Here is a 20,909-nt window from a genome sequence, read left to right as displayed (position 1 = left end):
AATTCTTCATTCATCTACTAGCCTGTCTCACTCTTCTTTACTGACTTCCCATTTCAGTTTTCTTGTTTGAGTTCATTTTGCAAGATGGGATTTTCCAACGCAGTTATCAGTGTGGATCCAGCATCAATGCAACACATTTCCCCTAAAGAGGTTTCTAAATCAATTTTAATTCTGATAGGCTCAAGTAAATGTTTCCAATTTGATTCAATAATCCATACACACTTATAAAATGGCTTTTCCCCCATGTACTACAAGACAAACATGGTTTATGTTTTAACAGCCTTGGCTAATAAAAATTCTCATTTCCTATCCTGAATGGTACAAACACGTAATTTTTATTCACCTCCCAATGAACCAGATGACATAAACAAATGAAACAAAATCAGCCTTTAAGAGCATTATTTGAATCATTAGTTCTCTAAATACTTCTTAAAGAACACAATTTTTCCTACAGAAGAAAAAAAAAAGTCACTAAAAATGTCCTAGAATAGAGCTTTCTAAACTTCCTGAGAACTTTGCATGATTTCCTTTTAGAGTGCAATATGAAATCTCCTCAGGATGTCTTCTAAAATTTGATCAAGTTCCCAAAAAAGGTAATTACCAACACAGTTACTAGCAGATATTAGCCAAGAGTGGCATGAAGATTAGAGCTGGAGGTGGAGGATGGCAGAAATATCATCTCCTCTAACAGCATCTAGTATGCTGTAAGCTCATAAAAATAGAATAAAGCGTAGAAAGGAGGGCTGTGGAGGTCAGGGTGAAACACAGATCCTCCATTGGTAAGCATCTTCACAGTACGTGGAGCAAAAAGTGACAATCTGGAAGAGGAAGGGAGGTGCTTGGTTAACCTCCATTTTCATAATTGTGTATTCAAGTCAGTTAAAACTCCTAGTCTCTGCTGGGAGTATGACCAGGCAGCATTTCTAGAGGCCAACAAATTCTGGATCCATCAGATCAAAACTGACTGAATAAAAGGCAAAATTAATACTTGATTTTCTAGTGGCCTGTTTTAAAGATTACCCAGGGTGATGGTGTTCATATACAAAATTACAATTTGGTATTACCATGCTAATACTGAACTTGCCTACAGTACATTAGACTTTCACAGCTGTGATTCCACTTAAAGAGCAGCTTCTGAGAGGAATTTGTATGTAAATTCTTATCCTAACTGTAGTAATAACCCTTCAGTACTGGAGCAGAATAGTCTTACAGATCAGCTCTGATGACTATGGAGACACTGAAGAGTTGACTGTGACCAGAAAATTTATGGCTGTAAAAACACTGTGCCTAAAGAGAAGTGTTTAATATTAATCTGTCAGAGAATTGTCTTGTATATGACTACAAAAATAGAAATATTTGGTAAAATCTGTAACTCTGCAGGAGCATTGATATCATTTCCCCGTCTGCAGTTGAAATCAAACTATTTCCCTGTCACTGAAAAATCAGTAATCTATGCAACAGATCCAGAAAGCAGTTATAAGAAACCATCAAAAACTTCAAACACACATCTCACCCTGCTGCGGGGAGTTACTCCATTCCAGTAGCAGGACTTTGCAATTGTGCTCACTGAATATCATGAGACTCCTCCTGGACCTTCCCTCTAACCTGTCCAGGTTACTAAACTGCTTGCTTAACTAATGATATTACAGTGTCTTCAACTCAAGTCATGTAATCTGAATAACCATAATTTTCTTTTCGGCTGTTGTACTTCAATAAGAGCAGCACCTTGCATTTATCTAACATTTTATCATGTTTCATATTTATATACTTTACAAATCTTAGGAATTCAGATCTGTATTATTTCAACACTTCAGATAGGAAACAACCTTATATACAGAAAGAGGTAAAGATTTAGCTGACACTACAGAGAAAACATGCTGAGGAAAGAACCCTGTCACATGCTCTAACTCCTTATGATTCCTCATCCCCTTTTAGTCACCCCAGATCTTCAGGGTGGGATACATCTGGGGGCTGGACATTCCGTTAGGATAAAGTCATTATCAAACTTACTGCTGTTTCTCAGCGCAGTGTTGTGAACTGCAGATGGCAGGAGAACGACCAGATCAGTAGATAAAACAGCAAAAGAGGCCCCTCCCTGCTCTGGATGGAAATGGTTGCACGGTTCTTTCAGAAGTACCACAAAACTTGATTCATTGGAGATACACTAGAACTGAAATTTCTGTTTATAAAGCAAAGACTAATTTATTGGGAATAAATTCCATTGCATAATCAAACTCATTGATTAACAACATAAGAAACCTCACACCAGTACTTGCTACCTGTCAGTGCTCGCCGTTAATGAACTTGGGGAAAAAAAAAAAAAAATCCTGGTTTTCACCTGTCCAGCATTCACAGTATACAGAGGGCGGCTCATCTGTTGACATATAGGCAAATACATACAATTCAATGACAAGTAAACGAGCACACCAAGTTTCTTTTGCCTTTCATTAGGTGGGATGTGGATAGCAAACACTGTCTGAACTGTATACCTGGTCTGTGTAAAGCAGCCACTGCACCCCAAGGCCTTCGGGTGGCTGGGTGTGAGCAGGGGCACTCAGACTTGCACGTACCACACGGAACAAGATTAACTCTGGAGATGCGCTACCGCCATACACCGTCGCTTCCAGTTCTTCAGATACCTGTACATGCTGCAGGGAGCTCCGATCACTGGCACAGAACGTATTTTACACTTCTTAGCAGTAAAGGCAATTCTCAGAATTTCCGTTTAGGGGATAGAATCTGATTTTGTATAGAGAAATGTTCAGCTATTATGATTTATAACAATGTTTTTTAAAGTTGGATGCTGAATATTTCATTAACATAAACATCAAGTTCCTAGAACAGTTGTTTGCTGTTTTCAAGTTTCACCCTCCAGCAGAAGAAATAATATCTTTTTGATGTGTCTTCTACGTTATCCATATTGCAAAGAACAGTTTTTAATTTCCTGCCTGCCCAAAAATACTGATCATGCAACCAAGCCTCCTTTACTTTCTTTCCTTGCCTTGAACATCTCTCAGATCACATTCCCATTTACATCAAAGTTCCCCCGGTTTTGCCTTTCCAATCTACAGCTTTTTTATCTTAAATGAATCATCTTTTCCTTGTGAGTTTAGGCCTAAAGTAGTCATAAAGATTCTAAACCATCTTCCCAAACAGATGTTTAAAATTTTTTAATTGCTGTGTCTCTTTTTAAAAATAGTAATACAAAGATCTCTGATACAAAACCTATAGTAAACAAAAGGCCTTAATTTACTGGTTTGGTAGGACTGCTGCAGTAAAAGGTATAGCTGCCCAGAAATAAAACAAGTTATCTATCAGATATCGAAGATGAGTAAAAACTTTCAACACATACACATAGAAGCAAAGGTGAGAATATTTTTTGTCTTAAAAAAATGTAAAAAATCCTCAGAAATAAATGTCTAAATTATACAGAATCATAAACTGCAAAGCTTACATGAAAGTTCAAGTTCTTGTTGCCTCAAGCGTTAAAACTATTAAGCATGATTTTTTAATTTGTTGCATTTTTTATTTTATTTGAGCAATTAATACTAAACCTGTTTTAAATCTCAATTTCATTATCTGTATAGGGTTTTTTTTAAAAAAAAGTAACCAGGCTACACAGAACAACATGAATTACCACTAGAATTCAAGATCTTGACCTCCACTTTCAACAGTACTTAAACTCACAAGCAATAAAAATACTAATAAAAATCTAAGGCTAAAAATCCCTACTAAAAATCTTTCATAAACACCAAATTCATATCATCCCATTACTAATGCTCAGCAGTCCAAAGAACAGCCCTACAATCTCATGCAAAACTGTAAATAGAAATATGAACTTATCCAACCATCTATTTATTCATAGCTTCTCCTTAATTTTGAGTCTTTCTCCTCCTCCTTGCTTATAATTCCTTCACCAAATTACAATTAATCTGTCTCTGGACTGCTACTGAGTTCTCTGTATCGTCACAAAGCGTCAGTAAGAGTCAACCTCCAGCAACAGAAAGTACATTAAAGTTCTGGTTAGTTCAAAACAAAGTAGAAACAAAGCCTTCAGAAGAAAATTTATTTATCAACACTCACACAAAAAGTTTTCTTTTGCTATGAATAATTTTTAAAATTGTATACTGCAATTATTTTACAAATGGAAATACATATAGAGTAAAAATTAATGAACTGTAATATGTAAATTCTTTCTTACGTTTTAAATATATTTCAATAAGATATATTTTTAACATCACAGAATCAAATCCCATGTTCCCATATCAGACTTCCACTGAGCTTAACAAATTTTACTTTCACTGAGCGCACACATAACAAGAATCACAGATCCATAAAAGGTGGCTGATGTAGGAGCTGATTAAAGTACAAAATACATACGAATAAAGAAAAATGAGTCCCTACCTTTCTTTTTGGAGTCTTTCTTTGTGCTGGTTTTAACAGCCACTTGAAGTTCTGTCTCAGTTGACATCCTATATCCTTAGTCCTCTTCACACAGATCCAGGATCTCGGTCAGGCTCATTTAGAACGTCTCTCCAAGAGAATAATTTAGCCTTTCAGATACTATAACCCAAACAGTTCATCTCATTCACTCCTTTTGAGTGCTGTTAAAGAAGGAAACAAAAAAGTAATGGTCATTTTCTGAGCTTAAAACATAAAAAAGAAAGCAGCGATGCACTGCAAGCTTATTGAGGAAGAAGCCTATGAATCTCTCCATCTACAGAGGCAACTGCCCACAATTTTAGATGCTTTAACACAATCATCCAGTCCTGTTTGAGATGTTTTGGCATATCTGAGATGTCTTCACGAGACACTGCACAAGGTGTACAGAAGACCTTTACTTCTGGACCAGCAGCTAGAGGACAAAGACCTGGTAAACAGCTGCAAATGTCACCAAAAAATTCTGCAAGGATTCAAGTCTTAAATGCAACAATTCCAATGTAAAAATATATTGCCAGATAGTAAGTTCAGATTTTTACTCCTCCAATGTTCTTTCAATGCTTTTGTTCTTCTACTTGAACAAAGACAAATGAAAAATGTATTCATTACTCATACTGAGAACATCATACTTTGCCACTCCTCTTGCTTATGATAATGTTTCCAGTATAAAAGAATCTGCCTCCATGTAAACAAAGCTGCAATTCTTAACACCCATCTAGTAATTTTTCTTGCAAAGAACTCTGAAAATGCAGTTAATTAAACCTACAAAATACAAATGAGATGGGAAAAAGCTACAGCTTTGCATAACATCTATTTGTTGGGGAGATACGTCAGCTGCGAACCCTCAGCAGTAACTACAGAAATGTGCTGTAGGGCGACAGGCTGCGAGGCTGCAGGTAGGACTGGGGATGTATGGGCTGTGGAGGCAAAATACACAAAGAATAGACAACCAAGCAAAGAATAAACCGTTACTCCAATTCTTACTGACGGTCCTTCTTTCTTTGAAGGATGAGCCACCTACTTCAGCTGGTCTGTTGAGGGCAGAGGACCATACTGTCCTGAAGCCATTTGTCATGATGTTCTCTCACTAAATGCATCTTCTTATTGCCCTTTGTTTTTGTGAAAAAGTTCTCATTATTAGCACAATTACAGTGAAGTCCATCTGGCCTGTCTGAACAGCTGCCCAGTTATTAAATAAGCATTTAATAAAGAAATGAACCCAGCATATCAGCTAGTTAGCTGGCCAGAGATTAACTACAGTTACAGTTATTTACTAACATCCCTTCTCTGTCATTTAAGAAAGCAATACACTGCAACCATTGAAAAAATTTTGACAGTTTAAATCACTTTTCACAGTACGGGCTGTGAAGCCACTAGTACTTTCAAATCCAGGCTCTTTTAACATTTTAAAATGCTTCAGCAACGTTACACTGCCATGCACCGTCTGAAGTAATTTAATATTGCTGAAGTGTGTCAGGGGCTTTTTTTAATAAGCTCTTCAAATCTGTATGTGTATTATAGAATACTGAAAGATAGCTTTTCAAAATCTGCTGAACTGATTTTGAAATACAAAATTCCCTGTTCCTCCTCTATGGAGTCAGAGTATGTGTCGCATAGCAAAAAAAGGAGGAAAAACAAAGCAACTTCCAAATCAAAGTTGCAGTACTTGCTAAATACACCTTCTTGGAACATCGGAAAAAACTAAAAGCATTTTTGATTAACATTCTTAGTTAAGAAAACAGTAGAAAAAGACAAAGCAAATGAAGGTTGACCACAGAGAGAAAAGGACTAAGATAACAGCCCCCAAACTGTCTGTCAGGATGTGAAGCACTCTCCAGGCAGGTCCATGGACAGGGAGATGTCTCTGCCCCAAACACGGTCACGGTGGGACACCACGTGCAGCGACCGCTGGGCCCCAGCACAGATTCACTCTGCTGCGAGGGAACCACCTCACCCCACTTTCGACAGAGTCACTCTTCCCTTAACGCTTGAAATACGCCAGCAAACAGGGAGAACAGCGCTGCAGAGAACAGATGTCCCTCGCAACCCCCCATCTCCTTTCCCTCCCCCTGCACAGAATCCAATTTAATAATATTTAGTTTTACAGCACAGTAGGGATGCATCAGTCTTTACAGCTCAATGGCACTTACTTAAAGCATCTCTCAAGTCACAGCTGGATTGACAGTTTATTTTTCTAGAATTTGGATTTATATTTACCTAAAGGTTAACTGCATAACTTCACAAGAAGCACTAACATGAATTACCTGACAAAAGGAAAATATTTATAATAGGTATATTTATTTAAAAAAACCCCAAACACAATACCCCCAGGGTCACAAGTTAAGCAAGTTTTAATGTCTTAGAAGACTGTTTTGAATACAATGCATCAAGAATGTCATCTCCTGTTGTCAGTTACTTTCAGCAGGAAAGCTGAAAGAGTAGCATCTGAATGGCACTGAATATTTTAAAATAACAACATATGACTGCTATCTCATTTGAAACTCTCCAGACAAGCATCCCCTCGAGGCTATCCCACGGAGTTATATATTTTTTTAAATAAATGCACATCTATTTTTGGACAGGTTCACATATTGATTTACTTTAAAACCTAATCAGGTCATACTCTCGCAGGCTCATAGATCCTTGAATAAAGTAATAGGTATCTTTGTAAAAGAGCACATAAACATCTGTCAGATGCAAGCTATAGTTCAAAATGAATTTGCTACGGAGACAATTCCTCCAAAAGTATAGGTCTTTATGTAAGCTACATTAGTAAACTTTCATACACTGTCCATATTTCAGCCGTTTATTACCCAGATGAGAATGGCAGTCAATCTGCTCTTCACCGCAACAGCTTTTATTGTCTCCTCCAATCTAGGTCACCGTTGTTAAATACTACAGTCTCCCTACTGTGGGAAGTACTGCAGCATGTGTTTTATCAATGAGATGCTATTTTCTTTGATCAGTTCTGCCACATTTCTGTCCCTGTTCTAAAGACAAAATTTTGTTAGCTGCATTAAAAAAAGAAAATCCATCATCTTACACGAATCCAGTCTAACGATCTTGTGCACCTTGTTACTGTTCCAGCTATTTCAATGTTACGTGCATGCCTCAGCTTTTCCTAAAGAGGATTCAGAACTCTATTTTAACAAAATACTGACATTTTCTGTTCCCTTATTAAGTGGCTACAGCAGGAACACAATCAGAGCATTCTGGAATTAACTTTTAATTCCAACAGAAGTCTTGAACCTGCATTCTGTATTATTTTGATGCCGGCATAAAAACCTAAAACCTTAGTGAAAAAGTATTTTTGTAAATTCACTTTGCATTTAGAATTAACATAGGCTGGACCTTTTACACATAGGGAAATTAGTCACTTGGTACACATGCCTCCCCCATGAATTTGTAAAACAACAATTTTTGTCAAATCATTTGTCTTTTCAACCACGCTTGAGTGAGCTCATGAAGGGGTTATTAGGCGACTTCCCCTGGCCCAAGTTATGAAGGAGGTCAGACAACATGAACATAATACTTCCCCTCTGATTTTAAAATACGTGAATTTATTAATTTTCTTCAGGGCTTCAAAACTGAAGAAGTTCCCTCCCCTGAAACGAGTTTCCATCTGCTTATGAAAAGAAAAAGCAGTCTTAGAGAGGATTTATAACTCAGCCCTGGCATCCCCTGGGTATTTAAATTCTCCACAATCCCAAAGTGGGATTTGACAAGATGATGGTACCTCCCAAACCCTGGTTTGACAAAACATAAATCATGCTACTATCCTTAGCTCTTGTTTTTATTATACCTCTTGAAATCTATTTCCTTTCCTTCAAAGCACCCAATATAATAGTAATTTTTAAGGGAATGTTGACACCCATGTTTTTGCAAGTCTTAAACAAAGCCCAAACATATTAAAAGGGTGAAACATAAGAGGAAAAAAAAAAAAAAAAAGTATTTTAAAGGTGCTATGATCCTGGAAAACTGAAAACAGTTCAAGCGCAAAGGATATCCAGGAAGAAAAATGTCACTCATCAACTTCTCGTATGACCACGAAGCCTAACGCAGAGAACTTCAGTGAGACCGTGCACGAACAGATGATGGAAAAACCCATCCCGGCCACCCGTGCCCTTTACACCCTCCAGAGAGAGGAGGCCATGAATCCCTCTGGATCTGCTCACACTATTTTGTGCTCATCAGCTCATTTCCCTAATGGTCAGGTCTCGCGAGCATCCTGCCGGAAGCTACTTGGTATCAGAGTATTCATCTTTTACAGAAGGCACTACGCTAATTCCGAACTGAAACCCAAGGGACTGGCCCAAAACTCACTGTTAACAAGGCCTATAAGTAAGAACCAGAAAAGAAGGCAGATGAGGTAGAAGAGAGAGTTTAAGATACTGACACAGGGCACAAAATGAGGAGGAAAAGAAAAGCAAACAGGAGAAGATGTCTGTGTAGATACTTCATTAAAGCAAATCCTGTAACAACGTGTTTAGCAGCAAAATCAAAGCCAGCTCATGCATTAAAATTCTAGCTAACCTGCAAAAGAAAACAATCTCTGTTAGACTGTTTCGTGTGCCCCGTCCCTCTTCTCTAGTTTTGTCATCTGCCCACAGAACAGCATAATAAATTGTTTCTAGTAACCAAGTCAAATGACCCTCTGTCATGCCATGGCATGTCAATCACTGCTTTTTCCAACATTTTCTTTACAGGTATTTCTATAAAGGTGAAAGGAAGATTGCTGTTCCTGCACACAAACTGAGATCCTACACAAAAATTCTCTCCCTCGGCAGACATGCAGAAAGCCAACTGTCGTCTTTAACTCCTCAAATCTCCCCTTGCAAACTGCAAATGCTCCTCTGAAACCTGGCACCCTACTCCTCCTCCTACCTCCCTACATTACAGTTTGCGAACGCTCACAACCACCTCTGTATTTCATACTTAGTTTCCTCTGAAATGAGCAAGTACTCTCCTCCACCTCCGATTTTCTATCTATGAGAGTAAGGGAGGAGATTCATGTGTTTTATTATGCTGTCTGTACTATGTCTGTAGTGAGATACCAGAACAATACTTCCCAATTAACCTTTTTAATTCTTCCAATGTCAGAAAACGTAGTACTCAAATGATAACATTTAATTTCCCTTTGTATATAGTTGCTATTTATTTAATTGTATTTATACTTCTCTTATTTCCTGAAAACAAGAAGCTCTTTAAAAAAAAAAAAACAACCAACCTACCTGTAACTAAGGCAAATAACATACTTTATTAAATTTATTGTGGTTTACAATATGCTTCATTATTCTATCTCCAGGGCATCTTTCAGGCATGCTACCCAGTTCCTCAGATGGTGTAAATAGCACCATTGAAGCTGATTTACCACTAGAACAGCATCTTGCCAAAAAATTGACCTATAAAATATTTCCAGAGTAAGATGTTTATTAGTATTCCAATGACAGCAGGAATAATTACTAAAATTCCTCCTGGAAATCACTCCATGTAGCCGTGAATACTACACTCCACCTCACCAATTTATTCACCAGAAGTGCTGTGAATTTTCTACTGATAGAAAATGCTGACTGGATTAAAAAGATGCTTTTCATTGAAATGAATTGATTTCGTCAACATTTTTAATGGGAAATTACTAATATTTCATTTTAATATTATAGCTTCTATTTTATATTATAGAGGACAGCATTCTGGAAACAAAGGCAAAACAGAAGACACTGACCTTGCTTTAACAGATTTTTTTTCTGTAATAGTCAAAAGTATACTATTTGGCATTCAGCAAAAACTGCATGATGTCGGTTTATTATTTCTCTGAGGAACGATAATCAAACATTTTTAAAGAAAAACTGCTAGAGTTGAGCCAGTTGCTAAAGTCTGAAAGAAAAATATTTATATATTTTTCCTTCAATGCTTTCAACATGAAATTTACCCTCTTGAAAGAATTTCTGTAATCCCAGTGTAAGGTCTTTTTTATAAAAAAATAATTTTTAGTTTTTAATCACAAATAAAAAAAAAAACCAAAACAACACCACAAAAACCACCCAGCAGTGAGAACATGCTCTCCCCCTGTTCTGCTCCGTTGCTGACCAGGGCTAGCGATGTGTAATTCCAGTGCTGCTGTGGTCCCTCCAGTTGGTCTCAGTCTCATTTCCAATCATCAGGTATCACCCTCAACTCTGTGAAATAACATTTAACATCCATTCCACAGGTTTTGTTAACACCGTTTCTTTGAGCCAGGTATATACCTGGGAGCATCATCATGCAACATGAGTAGCATTGCTTTCAGGAGTCTTGCAAGACTAGAAGGGAAAGAATCAAACCCCAAATCTACTGCCGCAGAAAATTAAAGGCTGGAAATCTAAATGGAAATGAGAGTTATTAAAAACAGCGATGGCACCACCGTATGCCCTCAATTCCGTAAGAAGGCACTGCAAGTCTGCTGGACAAGGGCATTTGCAGCCTTGAATGGAACAAATCAGTCCTGGAAAAGGCCAGACACACACAGACCCCATCCAACGCAACGCCAGCCCAGGGACCTGAAAACGAGTAACAAACCTCCTGTGTGCTGAGGGGGTAAATACAACACACGTTGTTCCTTTAAGCGCGTTTTTCTGCTCCGAGATGCAAAACTCCACTCAAAGTGCTAATTGTAAGCTTTTGGAGGGTGTTACATAAAAAAAAAAAAAAAGAGCACTGCCATGGAATGGAACAGGCTTAAAAACCTCACATCATTCCTCCGATGCTGAGAAGCTGCTGTGTTATCAGATAACATAGGAAGTTGTTCAGATTGGACTAGAGATTCCCTCTGCTCCCAGTGAAACTGAATTACCTAAATGCTTTTCCTATATGAATTGCATTACGCCAAGACGTTACTATACCCAGATTACTACAGAGCTGACCCTGAAGCAGAAAACAAACGGAACCTCTGATAACACCGCGTAAGAACAAACAAGAAACAAAACTCTCATCTGCTACAAATACTGCCCAGGCACAGCGTGAATGCGATCTGAGTTCCACTAGCAGAAAACTGCCTTACCTCCATTAAAGTCAATAAAGTCACACCAGCACAAAATCAATAGCCTTACATTTGACTTATATTGGCGTAACTCCATTGATTTTAATGGAGTTGGAGTTACACCAATTTTATGCTGGTGTATCTGCATTAGTGTCAGTGAAGTTATGCCGGCGTGACTGATGTAAACACCACCAGACCAACCAACCCCTATATGTCTAAAATTCAATGTCATTAACTCTAAAGCAACAAGAAAATGCAAATCTGTACATTACCAAAGCAGGGTCTTTGGAATTTACTTTTGCAAAGAAGAACAGCTCTTATGCAATCCTCTCAACACCAAAGAAACAGCGAAGACTAAGAAGGGAAAAAGGACAAAGTACACAGTTGGGATCACAGTATTCTGTAATTAGAGCTGTTAAATGATTACTAAAGCGCAGTGGTGCAATCATCACACTAAAGGAGAGGGAGAAGTATGCAGCCAGGAGCATCACCAGGGAGAAGGTAAAAGCAATGTCAGAGACACCACGTTTTATATTTAAATGCAAATTCCTCACAATCAGAATCTGTGCCTTCTAATTGCAAGAAAAGGTTATGGAATTAAATGTCTCACATCCTGGACAGCTCAGCATATTTTTAACTGGCACAGTAAGTTGGAGGCAACTTACTCATCTCTTGTCCTTTACAGAAGTTTTTTTTTTTTTTTTTTTTTTTTAAATTTCAAGATTAATTTCTTAATATTGCAAGTGAGACTGAATTGGAACTCACCCCCTCATTCATTTTAAATAAAATACAGCACAATACCTACACAAGATCCAACTGAAGCTATACTTTGAAATCTGAAGTAGAGCTTGAAGTGATGCTTTATACTGGCCTTCTTAACAGACGTGAATTTTGCACCAACTTTTTCACGTCCCTTTGAGATCTGCTCAGTCACATGAGTTAACCTATATATCGTGCACTTCAATTTTCTGAATGCTTCCTGACATTACAGCAAAGCAAAGCAAACTTACTTAATGTCACCACCAAAAAAACCCCCCAAAACAAAAACACCACACCAGGATCTTTATTAATGGCTATTTTTCAACATTCAGCCCTTGTTCCCTGACAGTTAAGTGTTAGGAAAACTAATCAGAGGACTTCACCTCGCTGTAAATGGACCTTTGATTTATTACACCAAACCCAACCACCAGGCTTCTACCAAAGTTCATGGAACAGGAGAGCAAAGGGGAAAAAGCAAAAAGCTTTCTGGGACTCTAAGTATGGATTACTTTTACACTGTTTTTCCACAACCAACAAATATCAATACTTTAAATAGTCTAGTAAATGAGTTTTAGCTGCAGCAATACTTTGGACAATTCCATTTAAATACTCCAGTCTTCATACCAGCAACTCCACTCATGAAGGTAATTCCACACGGCTGCTAAGACGAACAGCAGGCAGACTTCTGAACGATACCAAACACAAGTATTTGAGAACAGCTGCTATGTTTTACTGGATAAATTTCAAACTATATATAATTTTTTAAAATTCACTTATCTGTTCTCATCTCATTTATGAATGCAGTGCCTTGTATCTGATTATGTTATACACTGCTCCACAAATGCCTCTGCTTTCTATCAGTAAGGATGGTAATCACTTTAAAAGGGTGGAAGCATCTCCCATAAGAAGTCAGGCTCTAGACATTTTCTGTTCGTGGCTAAGATTCATCAGTGCTTCTAAATAATAAAAGGCAGCACTCCTCCCACAGCTGGAAAATATATTATGAAAAAAAAACCCACCCAACAATTTAAGCCTTGAAATTGCACTGTCTGGGTGGTGTTTTCTGTGTCATAATTCCATACAGAGAAACACCCATACAGGGAAACACACTGGTCTCCACTCTGCTACAACCATGCAACTAGAGAGGTCTACAGGAATGACCACACATCATACCCTTATAGAAACAGAGCCTAACTGATCAGGTTAGGGACCCTGTAAAAGGAATTACTTAAAAAGAAATATCAAGCCATGGCCTGGCTAAAATGTCAGGGGGAAAAAAAAATGCTCGTGATTATTCAGATGGAGAACTCTTAAGCAGCTACATGAGTGTACGGACCTGTACAAGCGGCAACACATCACAAGACCATGCTTATTTTCTAAATGTTTCTAAAAATCACCCAAGTAGCATGCAGTGAGGAACCATTCACCTTCTACTGTCATGCTACAGTTTATTCTCTCTTGGAAGCAATTACAGGACAAATGCCAAGCTACAGAAGGTATTTTTCCAGCAGCAGCATCTGGCTTCTTGGCAGACTCCTCAGGCAATTTTATTGGAAGCTTTAGAGATGCTATTGGGTCAGTCCTAGTTATATTGCTCATGAGCCGTCTGGCAGCTTCTTCTTCCTAGATGTCATAATCCCTCTGATTTACCTTGAAGGAATTAGCACACTTTTATCCATTTCAAAAACAGTTGACCTGCAAGGCATTTAGGGGCTATCTACAGAGACATAGTAAAAGTCACTGGTCTAAATCTGTGTACCTTCGAGCCAGGAGCATTTCGGCATCCATCGCCTAATGCACCATCAAGAAAACAAGCCATGCAAAAACTGTATGTGTGTGTGACTTACTGGTAAATTGAATGCATTCCTTATGATTCAAGGAAAAAATATAAGATGCATGAAAAATTAATTAGTTCAAAAAAAAAAAAAAGATAAGCTGGGGCAACAGCAAATCTGTGCCTTTATTTAATATGAACTGCTCTCGTATAGCGAAGACAGTCCTGTGCTGTATCGTGTAGTAAGGGACAGTGCACATGAAGTCAAGGAATGCTTCTGGCAGACAGCAAGCATAAATTGAAATACAAGGGGATCTGCTAAGTCAACGGAAGGAAAACAATTTCTGAGAATCTGCTTCTTGCAACTCCTCTGTTAAACACAGTGTCTCTGAGGATAGAAGGGGCATGTGGAAGTAAAGACAGCCTATGTCCTTTGCTCTCTCTACTGCCCGTCCCTTCCCCCTCTCCAGCCCCAGAAGCTAAGATCCGCATTATGCTGCAGCTGTGATCATGATTAATCCTCATCCAGAAGGATGAAAGACAGGATGCTGTTTTTACCCTCCCTCTTTGCATACCAACAAAATCAAGTCCACAACGAAAAGGCTTTATGTCAGTTTAAAGCAGTCCTCTAGAATTAAAACAGAGAAAGCGGACAGAATGCTATAGAAAGACACATTTGTAGTCTGTGACACAGGTGGGATCCTCCTTTTTTTAAAAGACTTCTGTGCAATAAAAAAAAAAAAAAAAAAAAGCAGATGTGTCCATTATCACTGTTTTATCATTTTTTTAATCCCACAAAGATATGCCTGGATGTCTTCTTGTTCTTTTCTTCCCGCCCCCCCCTTCAAGAGTATTCAGAGAGGTTAGAGTTAGAAGCTCCCGTAAAATACTGTAGCAGGTTATTTTCTAGAAAAAAAGTCCTAATGCCCAAAGGTAAATATTACAGGTACAAGAAGTGTAGTCTATAATTTAATAAAGGGATATGGATCTTGGATTTTCAGTAACAGGAGTACACTGAGCAACATAAGAGAAGATTGACAGCACTAAGAAAGATGCACATAACCAGGTCAAACAAAAAGCCAAACGGAGCTTGTCATCAGCAGAGCACAAATAAATCCAACCAGACACAGAATTCAAACCTGGCTAATGCAAATTGACTAATATAATTCCATTTTATGCAGGACAAAACATATTCTGATTACAGTCCAGCGGCGCTTGCAAATTCTATATTTAGGTACCATTAGGGCCAGGTGAACCGTTAACTAATCTGAAAGATTTGTACTGTCCACAGATTAACTTCTCAGATTTAAAATACGTATTCACTCTCATTACTTCATACAACTTTTGGATATCCCCATTCATTAATTAAAATTTCTGAATCACAGTACGCAACTACAATGCAGCCTGAGTTTTAAAATGCTGTGCAACAGCACACACTGAAAAACCGATTATTTAGGCTCCAGTACCTGAACAGAAGTTAGTGGCACACTAGAAACCAAGTCATATTTTAGAGGAGACGCAGCACAGATTCCCTTGTTTCTGCAGAGTACTAAACAATCTCAATGATCAGGTGAACGTCTGAATACACTTTGAAGACTGAACTTCCAGTGATGCCCCAGATTTCCCCAACGACACAAATGAGGTGAAAGTTGCACACACAGGCAAACAGAGGGCTTCCTGGGTGCATCAAAGATCTAAAATATTTTTATAACTTCTCTTTGACGCTACCGTCGCAACAGGGCCTGTAAATTGAGAGAGCAATCAGGAATAACCATCAAATGAGTGTACTTCAGCACAGCAAAGAAAATCAATTTAAAATATGAGTAAAATGTTGGTCTAATCTTGTACTCTGCTCTCCTGAAACACCTGGTACACTTAAAACAATGTACCTTGCATTCAGAGATAATATAACCTAATCTGGAATAAAGACTCTGCTATAATGAAAAACAGTTGTTTAGCCAGCCAAATTTGAAGCCAAAAGGTGAAGTATACCTAATCCAATTAAAATGAGAGGGAATTTAGGAAAGCAGGATTTAATTACTCCACTTGGAAGTCAGCCAGCACCACTGGGTTAAGCACCCATGCCCCCGTGATAGGGCCATGGGAATTCAAACCACTACGAGTGGTCAGGCCCTCAGCAACGTTTCTCCTCCGAGCAGGACACCCTTGGCAGCAACGTGCCCTCCAGCTGAGCCCAGGGAAGAACGCCAGCTCCCAAATTACAGCGTTTCCAGCAGCTCCTTGGGAGCTTCCTCATAGAATCACAGAATCATCTCGGTTGGAAAAGCCCCTGAAGCTCCTCCAGCCCAACCATGAACCTCACCCTGACCGTTCCCCACTCCCCCAGATCCCTCAGCGCTGGCTCAGCCCGACTCTTCAACCCCTCCAGGGATCCCGGGGACTCCCCCCTGCCCTGGGCAGCCCATTCCAACGCCCAACAGCCCCTTCTGCACAGAAATCCTTCCTCAGAGCCAGCCTGACCCTGCCCTGGGCAGCTTGAGGCCATTCCCTCGGGGCCTGGCGCTGGCTCCTTGGCTCCAGAGACTCATCCCCCCTCTCTGCCCCCTCCTGGCAGGGAGTTGCTGAGGGACAGGAGGTCTCCCCTCAGCCTCCTCTGCTCCAGACTGAACCCCCCAGTTCCCCCAGCCGCTGCCCAGCAGACCTGTGCTCCAGACCCTGCCCCAGCTCCGTTGCCCTTCTCTGGCCACGCTCGAGTCATTCAGTGATGCCCAGCACTAGCCAGGCCTGGCCTTGCCCAGCCTCTGAAATCAGACGGGATCTCAGCACAACAAGGTGAGCCTGCAGATGATGTCCAAATAAAGCCATTCAGACGATTACGTCTTCAATGAAGTTATTGCCTGTGTGTCACTCCATCATTTTGTTTTGTTTTGGGTTTTTTTTTCAGTTCCACAGACTGAATAGCAGGCAGCAATAATATTAGTTTTGGAAGAAGTGTGATGTTTGTGTTACCCGCTCAAGTTAATTAATGAAAATAATCACAGAGTTACAAAAATCAGACATGATTAAGAACTTGAAGGCCATCCTACCCATTTCTCTGCCAAGGAGGATTTGTTCTTAACAGCATATTCTTCTGTTCTGCATCAAACCTTTTTAAATCACACCCTCAGGAAGAGCCGAATCTCCTTCCTTCAGAGGCATTCATACATTCAGGCTGATGAAGGGGAAGAAGGTAAACCTGAGAAGAGAGGTCCCGCCAGCTTCCTATCATTATTCTGAGTTAACTGCTAGAAGATTATCTTGAGCAATTACTCTCATCCCTTACTGCACACACGTTCCAAATACCTGTAATCCTCACATAGCTCAACTCTATCAGTGTTAAACCAATCTTTCCCCTTCAGGTAAGATCTAACGGTAAAATCACATACCACTGGGTTTATAACCCAGACTATTACAGTCTCCATTATTAAATATTGCTTATTATTTTGTACTTACAAAGTCAGGGAAATGTGATTTTATTGCTTGCAAATCATTCTTACATTAGTCTTACACTGTTATAACTTCACTCTGCTTTTCCAGATAAGCTTTTTGCTTTCTGCATATTTAAATAGTAACTCTAATTATCCCTACTTGATTGCCCTCCTCGTGCAAAGCCTTTCCACAGTATCATCTGCAGTGAATTCTTCATCCTGCTGATGATTTTTTTTAAAAGGACCAAGATACATCATATTCCTTAATTTTAATATGAGCATAGAGGTGTTTCTTTTTTTTTAAAAAAAATAAGCATAGTGGGTTTCTTCCATCTTCAGATATATTTTTTCTAAATATACAGTGAGACAGGCAGATTACTGACTATTACATGGGTAATAGCAACAACAGAGAACAGTGCCTAGCAATAAAGTAAATTAAAAAAAACCCAACTATTGACATGGTATTAGATCAAGAAAGGAAAGGAAAGTTAATTGTCTAAAAATATTGGTTCTTTTGCAAACTATGCTTATAAGAATTTTCTGGCTTTGTTTCCAACCACAGTCACAGACAACACTTTATACTTCTAGTTCAGAGGTACACAGAAGCTACATGTGGCTACACATTAGTTATAATTAATGATATTTAATGTATTATCTCAGGTAATCCATTCAAAGAAGTGCACATTACAGTAGCCCAAACTACAGAGTCAAAACTAATGTTTCTTACGAGAATTTTATTAGACTTCTTGGTCATTTTTGTAGAGATTTTGCTATTTTGGTCCCTGACGACATATTTTGGTTTAATTATGACTCTGGTAACATCATGCATTGCTAAAGTTGCCTGACGTTTTCCATTATGAATTCTTCTTTTACACTTCAGTTTGGTAAAGTTTTAAGGGGGTATCTACTGGAGCTGATGTCTTGCATGCCACATAGCAAAAGCAACGATACATACAGTTCAATCTCCAAGATCTCATCCTGCTGCCCCGAGGCATGAGATCATCCCTTCTTCCTCCTACTTTGCTCACTAAGCAATGATAGTTTCCTACAGACAGTGATTGCCTTTATCATGCAATCCTGATTTTGACCCTCCAGCACAGATCTGTTCTTTTGTACTAAAACTTTATGTGGATGTTACTATGTGGCTGCACACACAACTCTGCATTTGGTTATCTTCCATCTGGACAATGTTAAATTTAGTATTTCTTTACTTATGTGCTTGGCTCTTTAGCAGTAATTTACATTTTTATGTATGTGTGTAATAACATACAGGAAAAAGAGGCAACACAGGTGCACCATAACCATATTGCTGTATCTTCTTGAATTCAGCTTGCTAGCTGCGTTCTTTCAGTACCTACTCCTGCAAAAGTTACTTTAGCAATATGTGATAAGACTCTGGCAGAAATTCCTACTTCTCGAACAAGACTTTGCAGAGAAGGATAGGAAAGAAAAACAGGAGGTCCAGTCGTAACTGACTTTCAGGTCTGTGCCAATGCAGTATCAAAAAGTGCTTGGAAAGACACAGTCTTGAGGCTCTGAATGCTCACAGAGAGCTTCTATTGTTATAAGCAATGCACTATTTCATTAAATGAAACAAACCAACCAACCAGCCACACAAAAACACAATAGTCCATCTTTGAGCCAAAGACTTTCCTTAGGAAATGTGACATTCAGCCAAGAAAAAAAAGCTTCTCTCATCTTCTCTGTTCCTCTCCACAAGTTATAGACCACTGAAGGCTGGTGGTACTTTATCTACCACCACCTCAAAAGCACAACAAAGTACCAGGGTCACTCCTGAATGAGCTGGTTCCACGTACAGCACTGATGAGAAAGCAGGACAGCAGGGTATTGGTTCTACAAGCTCCAGCGAGTCAATCAAGGACTGACCTGACCAAACTCATCAGCTGAGAATAAAATTCTGCTGCTGTGCACATTCAGAACCAGGATGCCTTGAGAAGCAGCCTGGCTGAAGAAGGCAAGATTGTTTGCCAGTTTGGTTTCCTGTAAGGAGGCTAGCTCAAAATCTTGTAACTGCCCAGGATGATGATGATAGAGGGATCATGAGGGCAAGCTCAGAACACCTGCAGTACAACCTCTGGTTCAAGCAGATGAGAAAGGGTATCTGTCATGTTCTGGATGGGGTTTTATTTTCTCCAGATTGATGACTTTGAAAGGAACGCATGCCTTAAGCCCCACAGTAGAGATGTCCCGTTGTGATTTATGCTTTGCTCTGCTATAATGCCACAGCTCTGATAAGAGCAGAAGCAAGTTTATTGATTCTGCTGGCTGGATCCACACGCAGGGACCAAACCTGCACTGGAGTCAGCACCATGAGGCCAGAGACGGCTCCTCATCCGGGCTGAATGGCTCAGAAACACTGCAAGGACAAGAACCGAGAGAGATCCACAGTGACCTTCACAAAGATCTTCACACAGTTGGCTGCGATTTTAGAGAAAGTTATACGGGTAACAAATACATTGGCAGGTTGAACACCTTCTCAAAGCAAATACTTCATATTAATAGAAGTCTTTGATTTTTTTTTTTTCCCCCAGTAAGACTCAGCATTCTTATCAGCACTGAAGTGTAACTGAAGAACAGTTGATGTCACCAGACAACAAGCAAAACCAGGTGAGGACACCGAAACTTTTAGCAGCAGAGTAAGCCCCTGTCAGTCTACCCAAGACCAAAACACAAGGATATTCGGAATATTATTAAAAGAATAATTCTGTTTGAAGCTCAGCAAGTAACACCCAGTTAAGTAAACTGATTCTATTTTTATCCATTAAAGAACATTTGGATTAACAGATTGAAAAAGTTTCATTCACGCCTTTCTATCTATATGACTGTTACAAACCCTTCCCCCCCCCCCCGCCCATATAACTAATCAAATCAAAGCAGAAATTACATTTACATGGTCTTGAAAATATTTTAAAATCATCAACATGTGTGATTTAATCTTACTTTACTTATAAGTCCAAAGTTGTATCATAATGCCTTTCTATAGAAATTGATTGCCAAATATTACCAAGTTCCAATTTTACTGTTTAAAAATATCCTGACAGTATTCAGGCAAATTAAATTTAAAATTAAACTTAAAGCAAAGCCTTTGCATGCCACCATAATATTTCAGGCAACAATTTCAAGAAAGGAAAGGCAGAAAACAGACTGTGCATGCACTATAGTTCAAAATAGATTCCTCATGTCAAATGGCATAATTTTTCCTTTTTCTCCATTAAAGAGTTATTTTAAGTCTTCTGCTGAATATATTTACATGCATAATGAAACTTCTTCAGTGGTTCCTTTTGAATTACTATATATGCTTTAACACTGCATATACTAATAGTGTACACATATATACAAATCCACACATAAATATATGCAGTCATGCACACAACATTCATGCAAAAAGAATTAATGAAAGTTTTTGACTGGATGCTACCCCCTGTAAATATGTTAAGTGTGAATAGTGCTTATGGCTGGGTTCATTAACTAA

At 38.9% G+C, this 20,909-nt stretch overlaps 1 protein-coding gene across 10 annotated transcripts in view; it reads right to left on the bottom strand.

Annotated features, from left to right (window-relative positions):
• Positions 1-20,909, bottom strand: part of DAB1 (DAB1, reelin adaptor protein) — a 455,855-nt gene that overhangs the window by 120,086 nt on the left and 314,860 nt on the right. For all 10 annotated transcript variants that reach the window (XM_026853569.1, XM_026853571.1, XM_026853565.1 and 7 more), the window contains one exon: positions 4,405-4,604. In XM_026853569.1, the coding sequence (XP_026709370.1) occupies positions 4,405-4,471 (67 nt within the window). In that variant the 5' untranslated portion in view covers positions 4,472-4,604. The remainder of the gene's footprint in view (positions 1-4,404; positions 4,605-20,909) is intronic.

This window comes from Athene cunicularia, assembly GCF_003259725.1.
Source record: "Athene cunicularia isolate RWA chromosome 8 unlocalized genomic scaffold, athCun1 chr8_part1, whole genome shotgun sequence".
Classification (NCBI taxonomy): domain Eukaryota; kingdom Metazoa; phylum Chordata; class Aves; order Strigiformes; family Strigidae; genus Athene; species Athene cunicularia.
This window is presented reverse-complemented; position numbering and strand designations above follow the sequence as displayed.